The sequence below is a fragment of the Cervus canadensis genome, chromosome 22, assembly GCF_019320065.1.
Source record: "Cervus canadensis isolate Bull #8, Minnesota chromosome 22, ASM1932006v1, whole genome shotgun sequence".
Classification (NCBI taxonomy): domain Eukaryota; kingdom Metazoa; phylum Chordata; class Mammalia; order Artiodactyla; family Cervidae; genus Cervus; species Cervus canadensis.
In genome coordinates, this window is record NC_057407.1 from 12778144 (window position 1) to 12800083 (window position 21940).

Genomic DNA, 21940 nt, shown 5'->3' on the forward strand with positions numbered 1-21940 from the left:
TACTCACAAATCCCACCAGCCGGAGTCCCAGCAGCCCCCATCCATGCAGACTTGGGAGCAGAGACCAGAGAGGACTCCTCCACCCCAGAGGCTCTGGGGTGTGATGCCAGGCTGGGCCAGACTGGCCCGGGTACCCGTGGGCCTGCTTGGGGGTTTTCTGAGGAACCCGTTTCCTGCAGCCCTTGGGTGCTAACCAGGTTCCTTTGCTGGGTTGCAGCTGCTTGAACGGGACATAAACAAGAGGCTGGGAGTGACAGGGAACATCAAAATCCACCCCTTCTTCAAGACCATCAACTGGGTTCTGCTGGAGAAACGTGCAGTGGAGCCGCCCTTCAAGCCCAAAGTGGTACGTGATCCCACTCCAGTGGGGGCTGCCACTCCACATTGCCCCCTACTGCCTTCCTGGGTGGGCTCCTCCTGCTTTGCCCTTCCTCCCTCCTGCATCATTTACATGCTCTCCGCCTCTCCCTTCTTCTGATGAATCTGCTTTCCCAACCCTTCTGGCAGGCTGAGTCACAGCCTCTACCCCTGTGTTCTCATGGTCTCTCCTCGGTCAGTCAGTCATTCAACAAACATTTGGTAACAGTGGATCCAGCACCCTTTACCATACATTCTCTTTTATTTATTTATTTACGGTTACACTGAGTCTTTGTTGCGTCACGCAGGCTTTCTCAAGTTGCAGCAACGGGGGGCTGTTCTTTGTTGTGGGGCCTGGCCTCTTCATAGTGGTGGCTTCTCGCTGAGAAGCACAGGCTCCAGGCACACAGACCTCAGTAGTTGTGGTACACAGGCTTAGTTGCTCTGAGGCATTGTGGAATCTTCCCAGACTAGGGATTGAACCCATGTCCCCTGCCTTGGCAGGTGGATTTTTATCCACTTCGCCACCAGGGAAATCCAACCATACATTCTTTAACACCCACTGTGTGCAGGGGAGTATGCTTTGGTAATCAGAGTTAAGGCCTCCCTCCCTCCATCTATTCATCCACCCATTCAATCCATTTTGCCATAAATATTGAAAATGCTGAGTGCCTTCTGAGTGCAGAGCACTGAGCTGGGCTGCATGCACAGCCGAGTGGGAGGCCCAGCCCCAGAACTGGAGGACCCCAGCTCCTCAGAGAGATAAGAACTTGCATGCTGGTGATCATTTATGATAAAAGACATCAGTATGAGAGATGTCACAAGGCCACACATGATCAGTTGCCATGAGGATCTGGCGGCAGGAGCCAGGGTCCCGAGTTTGGAGTAGGTCTGAGAGGAAATGGGATGTGGGCAGGGCTGAGGAGGCTCGGCCAGGCTGGGGCCAGATGCTTTCCAAGGAAAGCAGGGTTGCTGTACATAACAGCCTAGAATCTAGAGAAGCCGCCAGGAGCAAGCAGGAGAGCAGAGGCAGGCTGGGCTTCTCAGAAGTCGGACGCCAAGGCCCTTCTCTGATCACAGCTCTTCCCTCCCTTCCTTTGTCTCTCCTTTCCTCCTCCTCGCTCCTTGAGGACACTGTTCCCACCTAGCAGCCTGTGTAACGTGCTCCAGTGTTTGTGTCTTAAGACCACAGAGAACTCCCCCAACTCCAGGGACCTCAAACTCGCCGCCTCCTGCACTGGGCACATTACTACCAGGCAAGGCAGGAATATCCCACAGCCTGCGTTTAGTGTCATGCTTTTGACAGAAAGAGGGATGGACTGATTTTAAACAACACCAGGCATATGTGCTAATCAGCAGCAATCCCTCTCGGAGGGAAGAGGTAGGGCCTGTGATGAGCTGGCCAAGGGGTTTCAGCACCAAGAGTGGACAGACCTGCCAGGAAACTGGCCTAAACTGCTCTGCTCTGTCAGTTTTTCAAAGAAGCCAGGAACCTGGATTTTTTTTTTTTTTGGCTGAACCACACAGCACATGGGATCTTACTTTCCCAACCAGGGATTGAACCTGTGGTTTTGAGAAGTCCCAAAAACTTGATTTTGATGTCATATTGCCTAATTTAAAAATATTGGCTCAGGAATTTCCTGGCAGTCCAATGGTTAGGACTCTGAGCTTTCACTGCCTAGGGCCCAGGTTCAATCCCTGGCTAGGGAACTAAGATTCCACAAGCCACGTGGTGCGGCCAAAAAAAAAAATTGGCTCAAATGCTATTGAAACTAATGGCTAGTCAAAATGGTTGTACCTGCAACTCAGTTTGGCCTGAGGGCCACCAGCTTGAGACCTCTTTCTATCACACTTTCACTGTACCCTGAGAAGCAGAGTTGGCAGACTTTTCCTGTGAACAGCCTGATAGAAAATACTGTAGGCTTTGCAGGCCAGATAGTCTCAAAGTGGCCATAGATGTTGCCATAGACACAGCAGCATATCAGTTAATAGGCATGGTTGTGTACTAATAAAACTTTATTTATTGATGCTGAACCATTGAATTTCATTTAATTTTCACATGTCATGAAATTTTATTCTCCTTTTGTTTTTTTTCCTGAACATTTAAAAATGCAAAATCCAGTCTGAGCTTGTGGGACCTACAGAAACAGTCAGTGGGAGGGGTTTGGCCCAGGGCTGTATTGCCTGCTTGGGCAAATGCCCACCTTTCCTCCTCCAGGCCCCCTGCTGGCTTCCCTCAGCCCCTTGGGTGACAGCATCCCCCTTCCAGCAGAGAGGCTCCCTTTTCTGTTCTCAATAAAGATGGCTCTGCTTGGCCCAGCCCAGCAGGGATTCTGGCCCCAGGGGTGGGTCCCTGGAACCTCAGGAACCTACGCCCTTTGAGTCCTGCTTACACACCCCTGCCCTCTGCTTGCAGAAGTCACCCGGAGACTACAGCAACTTCGACCAGGAGTTCCTGAATGAGAAGCCGCGCCTCTCCTACAGCGACAAGAACCTCATCGACTCCATGGACCAAACAGCATTTGCTGGCTTCTCCTTCGTGAACCCCAAATTTGAGAGGCTCCTGGAAAACTGAGGTTCCAGAACGTGTGCCCCAGAAACCCATCCCAGCCTGGGAGCCTGGGTCAGCCAGCACTGCCTGCCGACCCGGCAGCGCAGGTGGGGCCCACACTTCATCGGCACCTGCCTGCCCCCCACGATAAGCAACTGTGCAGTTGTCGTGATTTCTGCTGCTGCCCGCCCCCCGTATCCCCCAGAGGGGCCTCAGCTCCTGTCCAGCTGGGCTTTCATGGTACTTCCTCTGTGAATTGTGTGTGAATTTGCTTTTCCTCTGCCCTCAGAGGGAAATTGTAAATCCTGTGTTTCATGACTTGAATGTAGTTATCTATTGAAAAATATATATATTATATATATATATGCACATACATATATATATATATAGGCTGTATATATTGCTCAGTAGAGAAGAAATGTGGGGGACTGGTGATATGTTGATCTTTTAAAATATATATATTATATATATATGACACACACCCTCCCGACCTCCTACCCCCTCTCCAGAAGAAAAAGGAGCACAAAGTGTTTGAACCACCAGGTGCTTTGATTTGTCTGTCTAAATAAACACCAAGTGGTACCAACCTGGCTGATGGGACACATTTGTCCCAGGAAGCTGGTGGCTGCTGCTTCCACTTCCGGCAGCTGTCTTGGACGCTAAACCTAGCTGTTAACTGCAGATGCAGAACCCCTGGGCTTTCATGCAAATGTGTTTGTATTTATGGGTTTCCTCTGGCTCCAAAGCTGGGGGCCAAAAGCAGAAAACTTTTCTGGGTGGCTGAGGGAGCCCCAGTTGTCTCTTTGGGGTGATGGGACCAGCTGCAGAAAGTCCATCTCAGAAGAATGAGGGGCAAGCGTGGAAGAGCAGGACAGTGCAAGGGCCAGCCAGAAGACGTGAGCAAAGGTGGCGAGGCCAGCCTAGACTGGGGAGGAGAAGAGGGGAGAGGAAGGAAATACAGCTCAGACTTCAGGCAGATGTGGATTCAAATCGCAGAGGAGCCAAAAGATGTGGCTTTTCAGATGTCACTTAATCATCCAAAATCTCCGTTTCCTCATCTGTACAATGGGCCTGAGTTATTCAGTTTAACTCCTCAAGTTTGTCCCCACCCTTGCCACAGAGGAGTCTGTGTCTGAGTTCTAGAATCTATTCCCCAGGAGCCCTGGGGACAGGGAGGGGAGCCAGGTAGGTGAAAAAAGCGAGAAAATGCTGAGTGGCTGGGTCGGGGTCGAGAGCCTTGCCCCAGTGTGCCCTCGTGCAGCCAGGAAACGGGGGGTGGCTGCTGCCCCTGAGCCTGCAGGCCTGTGTCCCCACCACCTCAGTGGCCTGCTCTCGGTTTCCTGTTTCTTCCCGTCTGTCTCTCTTGGGGCACAGGCCTTGGGGAGGGCCCGCCCTCCAGTCCTTCAGGTCCAGCGCCCCCAGCCCTGGTCCCTGGTGGTAGGTGAGGTGCCCCCAGAGCCTGATTGGCTGGCCCCGGCAGCCAAGCAGCTGGCTTCCAGCAAGTTTATTTTCTGAGCTGAGGTACAAGTTTCCACAGCTGGAGAGGAGTCGGATATGGAGGGGGGCTGGTGCTGGCCAGGGAGGGTGCTGGGGGGTGTCGAACCTTCCCTGGAGAGACCAAGCGTCCCCTTCCCCCCTCCCCCCACCTGCCATCTTCTCAGGAAACGCTTGAGTCCCTGCTGTGCGTCCAGAAGTGGGGCTTTGTCCCCTTGGGCTCACAATCAGGTCGGGGAGACATTGGGTGACAGGGGCTGTGCTGGGGCACGCTGGGGCTACGAGGGCCCAGAGGAGGAGCCTAGGGACCCCTGCTGCCCAGGCCCCAGACAGCCTTGGGTTGGTTCAGAGTGAGTTTAGAACAGAAATACAGTTGGTGTGTGAATTCAGAGCCTCTCACCACCTTTCTGTAGCTCCAAGGTGGGGCCGTGCACCCAGACCCCATTTCCTCCAGCGTGGGCTGGGGGAATAAGTAGTTTTTCAGCCAGAGGCAGTGGAGGGTGGCAGGAAGAATGGGAGTGTGTGTTTAGTCCGCCACCCACACACTGTAACGGCCATGAGTTTCTTCGGTGGGCCTCAGTTCCTCATCTGTAAAATGGCACTATTACTCCCTGCTGCCTCGTGGAGATCCTGGCTCTGAGGGACCCCCTGGAGACTGATGCTGAGTACCCGGTGGTCCTGGGCGAAGCCTAGGAGACAGAAGAGCAAGCTACTGGAGATGCTGCAGAACTGCCTGGAAAGCCGTGCAGCTCCAGACCTGTTCCCAGAGTTGGGTAGGCATCAGGCCTGCCTGGAGGCCCAAGAAATGCCTACAGTGGCTGGGCCCAGAGTCACACTTTCACTGGGATCGGGGGTCTGGAAACAGGCAGACAGCCCTCCACTTGTCAAGTAGGTTTGCTGGCAGAGCAGCAAGCTCTGGTCCCACCTCAAATGTGTAGCAGGCCTCACACTCATGCCGAGCAGACTAACACAGATGCAGGAGGTCCTGGGGGCAGGGGCAGGGCTCTGTCACATGCCCCTGGTTTCAAACCCTGCACGTCCCTAGCTGTGTGACCTCAGTATGTGACGGCCTCCTGGAGCTCCAGTTTCCTCTCCTGTAAATCGGGGATAGAGGCAGACTGTGTTTGGTTGCGCTTCACTTTAGTGCACTCTGTGACATCATGTTCTTTACAAATGTAAGGTCTGCAGCAACCGTGCATGGAGCAAGTCCATCAGTGCTGTTTCTCCAATGGCAGTTGCTCACTTTGTGTTTCTGTGTCACATTTTGGTGATGTTCTGGATATTTCAGATTTTTAGATAATTATTATATCTGTTATGGTGATCAGTGATCTCTGATGTTACTATCGTAATTGTTTTGCAGTACCACAAACTGCACCCATATAAGAACTTAACCTGTAATGCTATGTGTGTTCTGACTGCTCCACTGACTGGCTATTCCCCCATCTCTCTTCCTTTTCTTGGCCTCCCTATTCTCTGAGACACAACAGAATTGTGTTGTTGTTGTTTTTTAAACATATTTTCTTTTAAAAAAATATTATTTATTTTTGGCTGCGCTGGGTCTTGGTTGCAACACTCAGGATGTTTTTTTGCATTGCACGGGCTCAGTAGCTGTAGCGTGCAGGCTTCGTTGCAGGTATGTGGGATCTTAGTTCTCTGCCAGGGATCAAACCCATGTCCTCTGCATCGGACGGCAGATTCTTAACCAGTGGACCACCAGGAAAGTCCCAGGACACAACAGTTTTGAAATTAGTCCAATTAACAACCCTTCAGTCACTTCTAAATGTTCAAGTGAAAGGAAAGAGTCACACATTCCTTTAAATCTAAAGCTAGAAGTGATTAAGGTCAGTGAGGAAGGCATGTGGAAAGCTGAGACAGGCTGAAAGTTAGGCCTCTGGCCAGTTAGCCAAGTTGGGAATGTAAAGGAGTTCTTGAAGGAAATTAAAAGTGTTAATCCCGTGACTGTACAAATGATAAAGTGAAACAGTCTTACTGCTGATGTGGAGAAAGTGTTAGTGGTCTGGAAAGAACATCAAACTAGCCATAGCATTCCTTTAAGCCAAAGCCTAATCTACAGTAAAGTAAAGTAAAGTGGAGTCGCTCAGTCGTGTCCGACTCTTTGAGACCCCATGGACTGTAGCCTACCAGGCTCCTCTGTCCATGGGATTTTCCAGATAATAGTATTGGAGTGGGCTACCATTTCCTCCTCCAGGGAATCTTCCTGACCCTGGGATCCAACCTGGGTCTCCCGCATTGTAGATAGACGCTTTACCATCTGAGCCACCAGGGAAGTCCAATCTAGAGTAAGGCCCTGAAAAAAAAGGGAAAGTGTTAGTTGCTTCCCTTGTGGCTCAGCTGGTAAAGAATCCTCCCGCAATGCAGGAGGCCTGGGTTTGATCCCTGGGTTGGAAAGATCCACAAGAGAAGGGAAAGGCTACCCACTCTAGTATTCTGGTCTGAAGAATTCCAAGGACTGTCTAGCCCATGGGGTCGCAAAGAGTCGGACACGACAGCGACTTTCACAGTCAGTCGTTCAGTCATGTCCGATTCTTTGGGACTCCATAGACTGTAGCCTGCCTGGCTCCTCTGCCCATGGGATTCTCGGGTCTCCTGCATTGCAGGCAGATTCTTTACCATCTGAGCCGCCAGGGAAACCCAGAGTAAGGTCCTGTCTTCAGATCTGTGAAGGCTGACAGAGGTGAGCAAGCTGCAAAAGAAAAGGTTGAAACTAGCAGAGGTTGGTTTACAAGGTTTCAGGAAAGAACTTTCTCCAAAGAAGTGCAAGGAGAAGTAGCAAGGGCTGCTGTAGAAGCTGCAAGTTATCCAGAAGAGAACCAAGATAATTACTGAAAGTGATTACATTAAACAACTGGTTTTCATTGTAGATAAAACAGCCTTATCTTGGAAGAAAATCCCATCGAGAACATTCATAGCTAGAGAGAAGTCATTGGCTGGCCTCAAAGTTTCAAAGGACAAGCTGACTCTTATTAGGGGCTATTGCAGCTGGTGAGATTAAGCCAAAGCCAGTGCTCATTTACGTTTGCAAAAATCCTAGGGCCCGTAAGAATGATGCTAAATCTACTCTGCCTGTACTTTGTAAATGGAACAATAAAGCTTGGATGATAGCACATCTATTTACAACATGGTTTACTGAACACTTGAAGCATATTGTTGAAACCTACTGCTCAGAAAAAAAGATTCCTTTCAAAATATTACTGCTTATTGACAATGTACCTAGTCACTCAAGGCTTCTGATAGATATGTACGAGATTGATGTTGCTTTCATTCCCACTGAAACAACATCCCACCTATGAACCAAAGAGTAATTTTGACTTTCAAGTCTTATCTTATTAAAAATTACCTTTCAGGGACTTCTCTGGTGGTACAGAGGATAAGAATCCACCTGCCAGTGCAGGGGACACAGGTTCAATCCCTGGTCCAGGAAGATTCCACAAGCCATGGAGCAACTAAGCCCACATGCCACAATTACTGAGTCCGTGTGCTCCAACTACTGAAGCCCGTGTACCTGGAGCCGGTGTTCCACAACAAGAAAAGTGACTGCAGTGGGAAGCCTGTACACCTCAGTGAAAGAGAAGCCCCTGCGCACTGCAACTAAGCAACAAGGACCCAGCACAACCAAAATAAAATTTAAAAGGGAAAAAGAAATACCTTTCATAAGGCTATAGCTGCCACAGATAGTGATTCCTCTGATGGATCTGAAAATTGAAAACCTGCTGGAAAAGATTTACCATTCTAGATGCCATGTGATCCATGGGAAGAGGTCAGAAAACATCAACATTAACAGGAGTTTGGAAGAATTTGATTCCAACCCTCATGGATGACTTTGAGTGGTTCAGGATTTCCCTGGAGGAAGTCATTGCAAATGTGGAAATCACAGAAGCCCCAGAAGTAGAGCCTGAACACATAACTGAATTGCTGTAATCTCATGACAAAACTTTAAATGAACAAGGAATTACTTCTTATGGACAAGCAAAGAAAAGTGGTTTCTTGGAACAGAATCTACTCCTGGTGAGGATGCTGTGAAGATTGTTGAAAGGATTTAGAATGATATTACATAAACGAAGTTGATAAAGCAGTGGCAGGGCTTGAGAGAACCGACTCCAAGTTTGCAAGAAGTTCTACTGTGAGTAAAATGCTATCAAACAGCACTGTGTACTACAGAAAAATTGCTCATGAACAGAAGAGTCATTTGATACAGCAAACTTCATTGCTGTCTTATTGTAAGAAATTGCCACTAGGCCGCCCTGACACCATGCTGGCCACCAGTACCATGACGATCTGGACTTCGGAGCACAACTTTGACCACCCATGGGAAACTGTTACAACAGCTGCAGTTCAAACCCTTTGAACCTGAGTGTGGTTGGAGTTGATGTACTGGACAGACACATAGATCCCTCTGGAAAGTTGCACAGTCATAGACTTCTCAGCACAGAGTGGGGACTGCCTTCCATTGTGAAATCTATTATTGGTGCAGCAAGGACCAAAACATCTGTGCAAGAATATTCTGTAGTGGATCCTGTAGAGAAAACAAAGGAATTTAAATCTACAAATATTTCACTTACAAATATGGTTTGAATAGATGGGAGACTTACATACAAACCACATCCTCAAGACTCAGAAAAACTATTTTGACTCATAAAGCCATAATTACCGTGAAAGGAGTCAGTCTCAGCCATTACCTTGAAGGGCTGATGGCAAGTATGATATCATCAAATGCTAATAAAGGCCAAGAAGAAATGGAGTGGGTAATGCGTAAATTAAATGCTGAAATTGAGGAACTGACAGCTTCAGCAAGAGGAAGCATATGGACACCAATGGCAGTAGCAGCAGCATTTGGGGAGAAATGATAATGGAAGTTGATACACAGCACCCAGTTCCCCAGCTCTACAAGCTGGCAGTATATTTGTTATTTAAAAAATACAGCTATTTTAGGTAGAATTTTTTTTTAATAAGTTGAAGAAAAGCTATGTGACTTCATCAAAGCAAAGAGGTGCAGGGTTTCTAAATAAAAGGGATCAGCTGAAAAAAAAATTGCCACAGCTTCCTCAGTCTTCAAGCTGCCAACACCTTGATCTGTCAGTGACCACCAACATTGAGGCAAGACCCTCCACCAGCAAAAAGATTATGAGTTGCTGAAGGCTCAGATGATGGCTAGCATTTTTTAGCAATAAAGTACTGTGTAAGTGAGGTATATACATTTTTAAATTTTTAAATTATTTTGTTATTATTTTACCTTCTGGCCTTGAAGCACGGCATGGGGGATCTTACTTCCACAACAAGGGATAGAACCCATGCCCCCTGTAGTGGAAGTGTGGAGTCTTAACCACCGGACCACCACTGTACACTTTTTTCAGACCGAATGCTATTGCATACTTAATAGGCTACAGGATAATCTAAACACAACTTCTATGTGCACTGGGAAGCCAAAACCTTTGTGTGACTCATGCTTTATTTTGGTGTCCTGGAACCAAACTTGTAATATCGCCAAGTTATGCCTGTAACTATGATGCTGCTTGTGGACTAGGATGATTTCTGTAAGTGCATCCCGTGGGCTCCAGACACAGTAGATGCTTAGTAAATAGCAGCCTTGGTGACCCCTTCCCTTCAAGGGGATGAAAGTTGCTTAGGACAGCAGCCTGTCAGTTGCACATTGGAACCCCTGGGCCTTCTGACCAGATTGCAGGAGGACACCTTGGCAGTTTCAGTTAAAACCTAAAATGCACCCACCCCATGACTCAGCAGTCCCCCTTCCCAAGCAGTTACCCAAAGGAGACTCACCTAGAGGCCCTTGGAAACTGATCAGGATACCCACCACCTCATGGATTAATTGGGGAAAACCAGAAGCAAGCAGGACCCTCAACAGCTAGGGGTGGGTGGGGTGGTGGTTAAATACTTCCCTGATGTGGAAAGTGGTGCAGGACAAGGGGATCGAGACAAGCAAGTTAGAGAACCATAATTTCAGAGTGATTCCACTCTGTGGTTCCATGTGCCAGCTTATGTGGTCACCCAAAAGTGAAGGATGAATGAATGGGCTGCGCAGATCACAATCCCTTCATGGCAGTGGCTCTCATAGTCGGCATGCAACGCATCCTGCTAAGATACGTCCTTTATGCCAGATTCTAACCAACAGGTATCAGCCCTGACTGTGCACCGGAACGTGATGCCCAGGCCGCCCTGGGTCTAGTTCTAGGTGGTCTCTGGAGGGGACCCCACATCAGTATTGCTAAATCGCCCCACAATCCAATGGGCACCAGAACTGAGAGTCACTTGGTTGAGATTCAGGAATCTACATTTTGCCCGGTCATCCTGTTGGAGCAGGGAGATGCTGCTGTGAGCCGGCCACACCCTGGAAGGCAAAGTCACCAACCAGTACCTTTCAGCCCCTGTGTGAGGAAGGTTCCACTGCTGGACCCTGGCACTCCTGTGGGAGCGCCCACCACAGGCAAAAGAGTGGCGGGTCAAAGAGGCACAGGGGAGGGAGCCTGCAGCAGCTGGGGTGGCTATAGCGCCCTCTGGTGGGAGGCAGGCTCTCAGGCCCAGGGAGGACCATTTTGTGCTAGACACATATTCAGTGCTATAACCCACCTACTATCATTACTCTGAGGAAATATTCCAGCAACAAGGTGCTTGAGGACCATTTTGCAGAGAGTCAGAGATGGGGAGATTACACATCTAGACAGCTCCCCTGGCATAAAGAGGGTCTCTGGACTGCCCCAAACCTCAACCCCATTCCCTAGCATCCATCACCCAATTAGAATCCCATTTCCCCCAATTTATTCCTTACTAAGGTGTGAATGACTAATATGAGTTCCCTTGCCCCTGCTCTGGGGACACAGTAAAGAGTAGGTAAAAACAGGGGGTGGCTGCCAGTCCTGCTTTGTGGCATTAGCAGCAGCAGGTGACCTAACCCCAGGAACTCAGCAATCAATGTCTTCCAGGTGGCAGGTGGCATTGGTCCATTGCCCCAGCTGAGGGTTGGGACCTGGCTCAAGAGCAAGACAGCTGTAGCCAGCCACAGCCCATTGGAAACTTGCCATCAATAGTATCGGCAAAACCTCTCTGAGCCATTTCCTGGGTTTAAATCATGAGCTGAGAAAAAATTAAGCGAATTAGATGCATTTTGCATCAATGACAAGTTAAAAAGTAACTCACTTCACAACATGCTTGCATTCTATTAAAAATGGGTCTAGTTAGCTTAACTGTTCTTGAGTACTCTGGAAACAAGGTTTTTTTTTTTTTTTTTTTTTTTTAAGGAAAAAAAAAAAGATTGCCCTTAAATCCTGGCTCAAGTTTGTAATGGCTGGATAGCAGATGCCCCTGTTTATATTGGACCCATACTCAGACTCAGCCTAGCATGGGACAGGAAGTGGAGGTGCTGTTGACAAACTGTGAGATGGAGACTTGGAGTCAGATCTGGTTCTATGCCTGCCTGCCCCATCCTCCGCTGTTACTTGGCCTCTCTGAGCCTCAGTTTCCTCCCTTGTCATTGGGCATAATCATACCTGCTTTATAGGGTTGTTATGAGGCCAAAACTTGGAAAACTCTTCTTGCAGCCCAGCACCCAGTGAATGCTCAGGAAATCTAAGAATGTTGTTCTTAACTCCATGAACATCTTCCATGTTTCCAAGCACATCTGCCTCACAACAGTGCTGTAAGTACAAGGCATGGCTGGGCCCAGGCTAGTGTTCAGGAATCTTATAGAAAGGTGACACAAATTTCCTGGATGGGAGTGGAGTGAAGAGCCCTGGATTTTGAGTCAGGAGTGGGTTCCAACAGGGTCCATCCCCTCCTCCCTCACCTTGGGCTTTGGGCCATCAGCCAGCTCTATAGTAGGAAAATGAGAGTCTAAAACTGACATGAGTGGCAGGTAGGTTTCATGCGGTTTTAAATTATGAAAAAGAAAATTAGAATACCCCCAGTTCTTGGCACAAACTAAAACCAAATGACATGAAAGGTAGTAATTCCCACTGTCACAAAATTCCATTGAAAGTTGCCACAGCAGCAGGAAGAGCGGCCGATGCCTGGAGGGCACCCCTTCTCCGCCTCCTCTTGTTTCATCTCAGGGCCACATGAAAACCTTTCCCTTGACCCTCATGACCTTCCCCAGCATGTTTCTGAGGCAGAGCTGGAGTCTCCTGGGGGACCCCAAATAGCATCTGAGATGCAGACATACACAGGCTTGGTTGATGTTTCTCGAACAGCTACTAAGGTCAGATCCTGCACCGGAGGCTTCTTTAATACATTTGTGGTCAGGACTCTGAAATGAAGGCCGGACTCATCAGTTCACTCTGTGAGCATTTAGTAAGCGCTGACTGTATATCAGGGATTCTGCAGGATGGTGGAAAACTGTGCAAATGAGGAACAGATTCGTGGTTTCCTGGGGGAGGCAGGTCTGTAAGCAATTACAATACTAGGGAAGGGGGGCGGTCAGGGTGCCCGCTGGGGCTGTGGGTGTACAGAGGAGGTGCCGGCTCTTCCTGCGAAGGCAGCAGGGACTGGGAAGACCTCCTGGAAGAGGAGACGTTTAATCCTGAGGTCCAAAGAAAGAGTCGGTCTGGTCGTTGGACCAGCAACACTTTTAAAGTCTGCTGATATATGGAGAAGGAAATGGCAACCCACTCCAGTATTCATGCCCGGAAAATCCCACTGACCAAGGAGCCTGGGGGGCTACAGTCCATGGGGTCGCAAAGAGTCGGACACGACTGAGCGACTTCAGCTCAGCTGGCTCTAGCATCTCCATCCCAGGCTGGGGAGGCGGGACTAGTGAGTGAAGAAACAAAGTTACACTCCCTTTGCTTGTGGGGGTGGAGTGAGCCAGGGAAAGAACCTCCTCTTCCACTGGAAGAAGCCACTTTGAGAAGATGAGAACTACATGCTTTCTACCTGTGGCAGAGTATCTGGCAAACAAACAGAAAACATAAATAGACCCATGGAGACAGATAACAAACCAGTGGTCTCTGGATGGAAGCAGGTAGAGGGTTTGGCAAAAGAGATGAAGAGGATTAAGAAGAACAAACTTCCAGCTCTAAAGGAAGTAAGACCTGGGGATATAGTGTACAGTATAGGGAATACAATCAGTAATACTATAATAACTTTGCATGGTGACAGATGGTAACTAGATTTATCATGGTGACCATTTTGTAAGGTATAAAAATATCAAACCACTATTCTATACACCTGAAACTAACATAGTATTTTAAGTCATTTATACTTCAATTAAAACTTTTTTAAAAATGTAAAAAAAATAAATAAATAAAGTCTGCTAATATAAAGTATTGCAGAGATGCGAAGCTGTGGGTCCCTGTTAGCAAGGAGTGGGAATGAAATTGGCCACATTCCTCCAGAAGGCAACTTGACACCTTTGGGGACTGCTGAAGATCCAGCCTTCTTCTAGCTGGAGAAAGTCTTGGTCGCAGTATTGATGACCACACAGGCAAGATTTTTCCTGGGCACATTGTAAAGTGCAAAGTTGGAAACAGCTGAATGTCCACACAGAAGACTAAATGGAGAAATGGAAGTGAGTTCACGCAGTGGGTATAGCTCATCTTCCTTCGCAGTGGACAGAGCTGCCAGCTTCAACGCTGATAGAGCCTCAAGCCCACATTAAGGGGAAATGTGGAAGGATACATGTGGGGTGATGAAATGGGAAAGCGCAGAGCTGTATGACCTCGGGAAAACAAGCTTTTGTGTGAAGCATCCAGACCCCCAGGGGCCGGGGTGCTGGCTCCTCTGAAATAGGTGGGGGAGGCCTAGACTCCAGAGGCTACCCAAGGGCTGGGCTTTTCTGTCTGTAAGGCTTTACCTCACTAAAAACATCTGAGGCATGTACAAAAAGCCCATTAAAGGTTCACAGAGCTTAGTGGAGGATCTGCAGATGCTTATTTTATTCTCTGTGCTTCATGCTCAAAATGTTTCATAATTTTTTTAAGTTTTTTTTTTTTTTTAAGAGAACAGGTAGGCGTTCTGTTTCTTGACCTGACTGCTGGTTACCCAGCTGTCCCTTTTGCATGACTTTTTTACGCTGTACATTTGCACTTTTCTTTACAGAGGTGATAATTCACAGTTTTTTAAAAGTTAAAAAGAATGAGTAGGTGACAGGCTGGGTTCGGGGAAGCCGTCCAAGGCAGAGGAACTAGCAGGGCAAGGCCTGGGTGCCAGGCAGGGCCCTGGGAGCCCCAGCCCGAGGCTGAGTGGGGTCCCCTGAGCACAGCCCTGCACCCAGCCCTGGGCCGCAGGTGGTCTGTCTCTCTGCACTGGGGGACCGGCAGGGCTGATTCCTGCGCGAGGCTGGATAGAAAGTGAGGGCTCATGCAGGGGCGCTGGCTGGAGTGAGAAGATGGGCTTGATGAAGTGGTTTAAGCCCCTCCTGGTGTGGTAGCGGCGGGTGTGAGGTTCCCAGGTGGGGCTTATCATGATGCTAGCGTTTCTCATTGGAGGCAGAAGCTGAGCTAATGCAAGAACTCGTGGCCAGGGTTTGGCGGCTTGACGGGCTGCAGAAAGAGGGCTGAGGACCCTGGACACAGTAGCAGTGACCCCCCTGGGCTCCCGAGGTTCTGCTGATGGCCACCTGCACCAGCTCGGTAGGCTTTTCTGCGGCTTTGGGAAGGTTTAGGCAGACACGGAATGGGCGAGAGTGATGGGCTAGTTGAGTTTTCCCAAGGGAAGCCAGAAACAAGCTCAAGAGTTGTTTTTAAAACTCTCTGGCATTCTTTCTGCATCAGCGATAGGAAATCGGGCTCTGTGGGGCTGGTGTTCCCGGTGGGGTGCTGGGCCTGCCCAGGGATGGAGGGGCACAGTCAGTGCAAATGAGGCTGATTTATCTGACAAGCCATCTTCTTAAGAAAGCTCTTAAAGAAAAGGGTAGCACATCGCCCCTGGTAACTTCCTCATTTCCTCTGCATTCTTCCAGAGGGAACCAGCAGCTGGTTTTGGTGTGTGGACCGTTTCTCTGTACCATAGGCGACCCTGAACATCGCCCAGGCAATTGTTTTGCATGTTTTTAAACGTCATTATAAATAGAGTCCATGCACAGAGGATCCTTCTGCCCCCAGATTTCCCCTCTAACCCCCCCCCACCCACGCATACTTTTAAAATTGACCTTTTCTAAGCCCTGTAGTTCAAGTGTATTTCCTTCCTTCTTGTGAGAGCTTTGAGATATAATTCATACACCATACAATTCCTCCACTCAAAGTGTACAATTTAATGGTTTTCAGTATGCACATAGTGTTACACAATCATTACCACAGTTGATTTTAGAACACTTTCATCACCCAAAAAAGAAACCCCATACCCTTTAGCCATCAGCCTCCCATTTCCCCCATATCCTCAGCTGTTGGCAACCACTAATCTACTTTCTGACTATATAGATTTGCCTATTTCAGGATGCGTCATATAAATAGAATCATGCAATATGTAGTCTCTTGTGACTGGTTAAGGCATTCCTCTCAGGGCTGTGTGATATTCTATCTTATATAATGACCACACTTCATACAAATAAATGATGTAGAACCCTGCTTTTATCCTTCCAAGATAGAGTAAAAGGGACTGTGTTTACCTTCTTTCCTGCCTGAGCAGGAAGGAAAAAAAACCCTAAAAACATAAACAAGATAAGATCAATTCAAGATAAGATCAAAACAAGATAAGATCAGTTCTCAAGATTCTGGACATGAGGCAACAAAGGGCAGTGTTCCCCGAGAGACGTGAAACACGGGATGTGAACCCCATGGTTGCCCAGCTTTACTGCCTCAAGACAGTCCTCAGGCCAAGGCTCCAGGAGGGGAACCAAGGGAGTGCCCTGTGGGGTCCCCAAGCTGGGAAGATGAAACTGGGAGTTCAGGGAAGCCAAGGTGGCTAGAATTCACAATGTAGTCCATGGGAGATGAGACAGAAAAGCCTGGAGGTTTGCAGAAAATTCTCCTGGAGTACTCAGCAGTACATGCGTGTGAGAAACACCCCAAGGCAGGAAAGGCTCATCTGAGTGGGTGAGAGGGAGCAATCCTCAGAACTCACTTGTTGTCAGGAACAGTACCTGTTCCCCAGCAGCCAGACTGGAAATCCTCATGATTCAGGGTCATTATGTGGAGTACTCAGAAGGTACCTAGAACAAAGCCTATGAATAATTATGGGAATGTAAAAACATCCAACCCCCAACCAGGTAAAACCCCCAATGTCTGGCATCCAATCAAAAGTGACCAGGCATGAAAATAAACAGGAAAAATATCAGTCAATTGAAATGGACCCAGGACCAACACAAATGTTAGAATTTGCAGACGAGGACACTGAAACAATTATCATAACTCTTTCATATTTCAAGAAGTAGAGGATGAAAAAAAAAAAAAAGTAGAGGATGAAAAGGCAAAGGACAGAGGATTTTTTAAGCAATGAATAAAAAACTAATAATATATTAATACATGTCATTATACATTTACTCAAACTCATAGAATATATAACACCAAGAGTGAATTTTAATGTGAACATGGACTTTGGGTGATAATGATTTGTCAGTATAGGCTCATCAGTTGTGACAGATGTACCACTCTGATCAGGAATGTCAACAGCAGAGGAGGCTATGCACATGTGGGGGCAGGGGGTATATAGGAACTCTCCCTTCCACTAAGTTTTGCTGTGAACCTAAAACTGCTTTTAAAAAATAAAGCCTGTGTTCAAAAAAAAAAAAAAAATAAACAGAATATATATTTGATATTTAAAAAGATCCCAATGACACAATGATGTCTGAGATTTTAAAATACGCTGGCTGGGATTCACTGCAGATTAGACATTATAGTTAAAAACCTGAAGACATACCAATAGAAAATATCCAAAATGAAACCTGGGAGATGGGGGGTGGTGGTGGTGGAATTAATAGCACCAGTAGGTCGTGGTACAATTTCAAGCAATCTAATGTGTATATAAGTGGAATCTCTGAAGTATAAGGAGATGATGGTACAGAAAAAATATTGGAGGAAATAATGGCAGAAAAATTTCTAAACTTGATGAAAACAAGATCCAAGAAGTTCAGTGAATCCCAAGCACAACAGAATGGATGACCTGGTATAGTAATGAAGTTTTGGTGAACTGTTTTCTAGAATTGCAAATGGAGGCCATCTTAGTCCCAGAGGTCACGTGATTTAACACTGCTTTATAAAAATGTCACTATTGCTATAAGGGTGGATTCAAGGCAGGAAAACTGCTTCTGTAGACAATGAACTATAGGAAATTAGCAATGCATCTGCATGCACCTTTCTCAACCACCTCAATGAAATTTTCTCAGGTTACTTGTACTCTTTTGCTATTCATTTCTATTTATTTATTTTTAAAAAAAAATTTGGCCACATCCCATGGCATGTGGGACCTTAGTTCCCCAACTAGGGATCAAACCCACGCCCCCTACGTTGGACCTCCTGTATTAACCACTGGACTGCCAGGGAAGTCCCAGATACTCATTTCTCATTTACCCACTTTGGTGGACAGCCATTCATGTGACATCTGCCCTGTACACAACACAGCATGCTACTGGCTATGCAGAGAAAAAGATGAGCCAGAAAATTACCCAGGTTTTAAGGATTTCACAATCTAGAATAAATCACCATGAGAGAAGGTAATAAATATAATTGCTTTATAAAAGGAAGAAATACAGAAGAGGCCAGGAGGGATTTCTCCCAACCAGAGATCTAAGAAAGGCTATTTCCTAGGTAACCCTCCAAAGCATGAGAATTTAGAAATATTTACTTAAGAAAGGCTGCACCTTATCTGTCATTTACTGGCAACTGCTGATTAAAATATTAAATGCTTAGAATATAAAATATAAAACTTCTCCTCTTGCTTCATGCTCAACACACCTTCTGTTACTCTACTATGTTTGAAACTGGAGGGGCGTGGAAGGGAAGAGAGATGAGGAGAGAATGCACAGATAATGGATGGTGAGGCAACAACGTGGAGGAACATAGTTTTCACCACCAGAATATCTTGATTATCTTCAAAGGTGGTGGGTAAGAGGGTGAGTGGACTTGGAAATTATGACTGTTGTTTGGGCTTGCTTGCAGATTTCTCAGCCGTTGTTCACTCAGTTGTGTCTCTTTGCAACCCCATGGACTGCAATATACCAGGCTTCCCTGTCCTTCACCACTTCCCGGAGTTTGCTCAAATTCACGTCCATTGAGTCAGTAATGCCATCTAACCATCTCATCCTCTGTTGTCCCCTTCTCCTCCTGCCTTCAATCTTTCCCAGCATCAGGGTCTTTTTTAATGAGTCAACTCTTCACATCAGGTGGCCAAAGTATTGGAGCTTGAGCATCAGTCCTTCCAGTGCATGTTCAGGGTTGATTTCCTTTAGGGCTGACTGTTGTAGAGGGTGTGAACAGAAAGATGACCTTTTGGTTTGGAATCTATGGAAAAGTGTAATTAATATTATACTCCTGGTGCAGGGGGCAGGGTGTGGGGGAAAAAAAAAAAAAGAAAAAAAAAATATTATACTCCAAGGGATTTATTCCCTGGCAATCCAGTGGTTAGGACTTCATCCTTTCACTACTAAGATCCCACAAGCCATGTGGCATGGCCAAAAAGAAAAAAAAAAAAATTGTATTTCAACTACTCTATGCACGTTTTGCTTTCTCTTGGTTTAGTGGATCCTTTTATGAGAATTTCAGCCCATCTTGCCTTTGCTAAGGAAAGTCACACACAGGTGATTTTCTGGGCCTAGGACTTGATTTGTGTGGCAATCTCCCATTCTGTTCATTAGCCAAGTTTGGGGAATCACTGGTCTGGAGGACACAATTTAGGGCCAGTCCAGCTTTGGATTCTCTGTACAAGACCGGGGCCATGGAAAGCATTCAATAAAATATTGGTTGGAGAAGGAAACAAGTTCCTCTTCCTGTTAAAGTAAAACTGGAAGTCTTTTCGGGCAGAGTTGAGATCTAAATTAGAGAAGCTAGCATTCAAGGGTGCATTCTTCCCCTACCCACATCCCCTACCGAATCCCCACCCCCCGACGTGTGCCCTCTAGTCACACCAGGCCTGGGCTGTCACCCAAATTGGCTGTGCCATCCTCCTGAGAGGCCCTCGCCCCCATCCCCGCCCCCGCCCCTCCCGCAGTCCGCCCGAAGAAGGCTTGGCTTGGCTTCGGTGCCGTCTCCTCCCAGAAGTCTTTTCTGATTCCCGCCCCCTGCCCAAAGCTTTCTCTTCCTCTTCTTGGGTCCCCCTTTCCTTCCTATTGTCAAACTGCCTCGTGTTTTCCTCAGCACTAAGCGTTCCAGCACGACGCATCTCGGGGTGGGGGCGCACATGCGCGGCGGGGGGCAGGCAGAAGAGGAAGTGGGAGAGACCATGGCGGAAGTGACGGAAGCTGGGCTGGGGCTGGAGAGCCAGGGGGAGATGGTTTGCAGTGAGGCTGGAGCAGGGCAGGAGGAGGTCATTCAGGGGCTCAGCCAGAGGCTGGTCTTCATCCAGTGGGAGTCATAATGGAGGGGATGTGCTTGACCTGTAAGTGCTTGTGTTAGGTTCGAGAAGGTTTTTCTTGAGTTGCTGTGTAGAGAATGAGCTGGGGGCAGGGGCCGAGGTCAGAAGGCACCCTCACTGACTGTGCTCTGTGTAAGAAGAGATGACGGAGGTCTGGAGCAGGATGAAGACAGAAGGTGGCATGTTTAGGAGACATAAAAGACCTGAGTTAAATCCCTGGGTCGGGAAGATCCATTGGCAGAGGAAATGGCACCCCACTCCAGTATTCTTGCCGGGAGAATCTCATGGACAGAGGAGCCTGGTGGGCTACAGTCCATGGGGTCACAAAGAGTCAGACACGGCTGCGCATCTGAGCCACAGTAAGCGAAGTCAGTGAGGCCTGGAGTTAACTGGGAGAGAATTCCGTCCAGGCCCACGGGCAGGGGTGGCAGGATAGGAAGGATTGCGGGTGAGTAATTGCCCAAAACCTTCCTGTTTGTCCCAGGATGCATCTTGAAACCTCAGTGCCCGGTGACTACTGGGAGCGATTGCTGTAGCCCAGGGTCTTGGTCCGTGAGTCAGCCCCTCCCTGACCCTGTCCTTGGGAGTGCAGGCTCCTCCTCCACGTGGGCCCCTGCTTCCCACAAAGTGATGTGACTTGGACCTCTGAGGTGATGGGGAGACAGGCTAGTTGCTGAGGTCTGTGTTCCCGGGATCAGCTAAAATGGAATTCCTGGTGAGCCTAAACTTCAACCCTCCTCATCCTTGGCCTGGTGAACCTGGGCTCATGCAGGTGTAGAGGCCCTGGCTTGTCTCCAAATACCTCTTGTGGGGATAGACCTGCTCATCCAGGGACTTCCCTGGAAATCCAGTGGCTAAGAATCCACACTCCCAGTGCAGGGGGCCAGAGTTCAATCCCTGATCAGGGAACTAGATCCCGCATGCCTCAACTAAGACCTGGTGCAACCAAATAAATAAATTAAATTTATAAAATGAGAGAGAGAGCGAGCAACAGTATAAAACAATAGCAAAAAACTTCTTATCCAGTTCTTAACTGGGTGGTGGTTTTCTTAGTCTTTTGGGCATGGAAGAGCAGAGGTGCAAACGTCTTGAATTTAAGGTGCTGCATACGGATAGGACGTTTTGTTAAAACGCTGATCGGCTGTCTCCTACCCCTGTGAAAATATGTGAAAAAAAACAGCATGTTAAGATCTGAAAGCAATATAAAAATGGGCCATGTATGACTTATGTACTAATAAACTCACCCTTGGTATTTTGAGGACTGAGGCAGAAAGACCTTTTCCGGGGAAAAACATTTGCCAGTGTTGGAAACTCTGTTACTCTTTTTTTTTGCAGTGAGACCTGGAAAAAGAATGGGGGCTCTGGGTTTCCACCACCCTTTGCCTGAGTGTGTGTTGGGGGATGGTCAGTGACCTGTGGATGAATTTCTGTTCCCCCCTTCTGTTTAAATATATTTATATTTATTTATTTATTTTTGGCTGTGGTGGGTCTTCTTGGCTGAGAGGGCTTTCTCTAGCTGTGGTGTCTTCCCTTGTTGCAGAGCATGGACTTTAGGTACACGGGCTTCAGTAGTTGTGGCACATGGGCTTAGTGGGTCTGAAGCATGTGGGATCTTCTCAGGCTAGGGAATGAACCTGTGTCCCTTGCATTGGCAGGCTGATTCTTAACCACTGGACCACCAGGCAAATCTCATCGTTTGCTTCTGGAAACTTCTCTGCATGGGCCTTAGGCCCCAAGAACCACAGGTGGCTTTCCTGACAGATGACAGAATCTGAGCTTCAGTCAACTCTCTCCACATTCCCCATGGTCATGGTCCTGCAGGAAGACCCAAGACCCTTCTCCAGGGGGCCAAGGGGTAGTAGGGTGCAGATGTCGGGGCTTCTGGAGTCAGAGATGTGGTTCCAATCCCAGCTCTGCCCTTTACTCACCGTGCTGGGGTCACTGCCTTAGTTCGAACGTCATCTGAAAGATGGGGATAATCCCGTTGCAAGGGCTAAATAGACGTGTACACATAAAGCACTGGCTTGCAGGTGTTAGGCCATGTCACCTTCACTGCCCACTCCTCAC

At 47.8% G+C, this 21940-nt stretch overlaps 1 protein-coding gene and 1 pseudogene across 3 annotated transcripts in view; both read left to right on the forward strand.

The window, feature by feature from the left end:
- Positions 1 to 3383, forward strand: part of PRKCD (protein kinase C delta) — a 29981-nt gene extending 26598 nt beyond the window's left edge. For all 3 annotated transcript variants that reach the window (XM_043442976.1, XM_043442975.1, XM_043442977.1), the window contains 2 exons: positions 218 to 346; positions 2774 to 3383. In XM_043442976.1, the coding sequence (XP_043298911.1) occupies positions 218 to 346; positions 2774 to 2932 (288 nt within the window). In that variant the 3' untranslated portion in view covers positions 2933 to 3383. The remainder of the gene's footprint in view (positions 1 to 217; positions 347 to 2773) is intronic.
- A 4530-nt stretch (positions 3384 to 7913) lies between these two features.
- On the forward strand, positions 7914 to 9602 carry LOC122424815 (annotated as a pseudogene).
- Positions 9603 to 21940: the final 12338 nt, after the last annotated feature.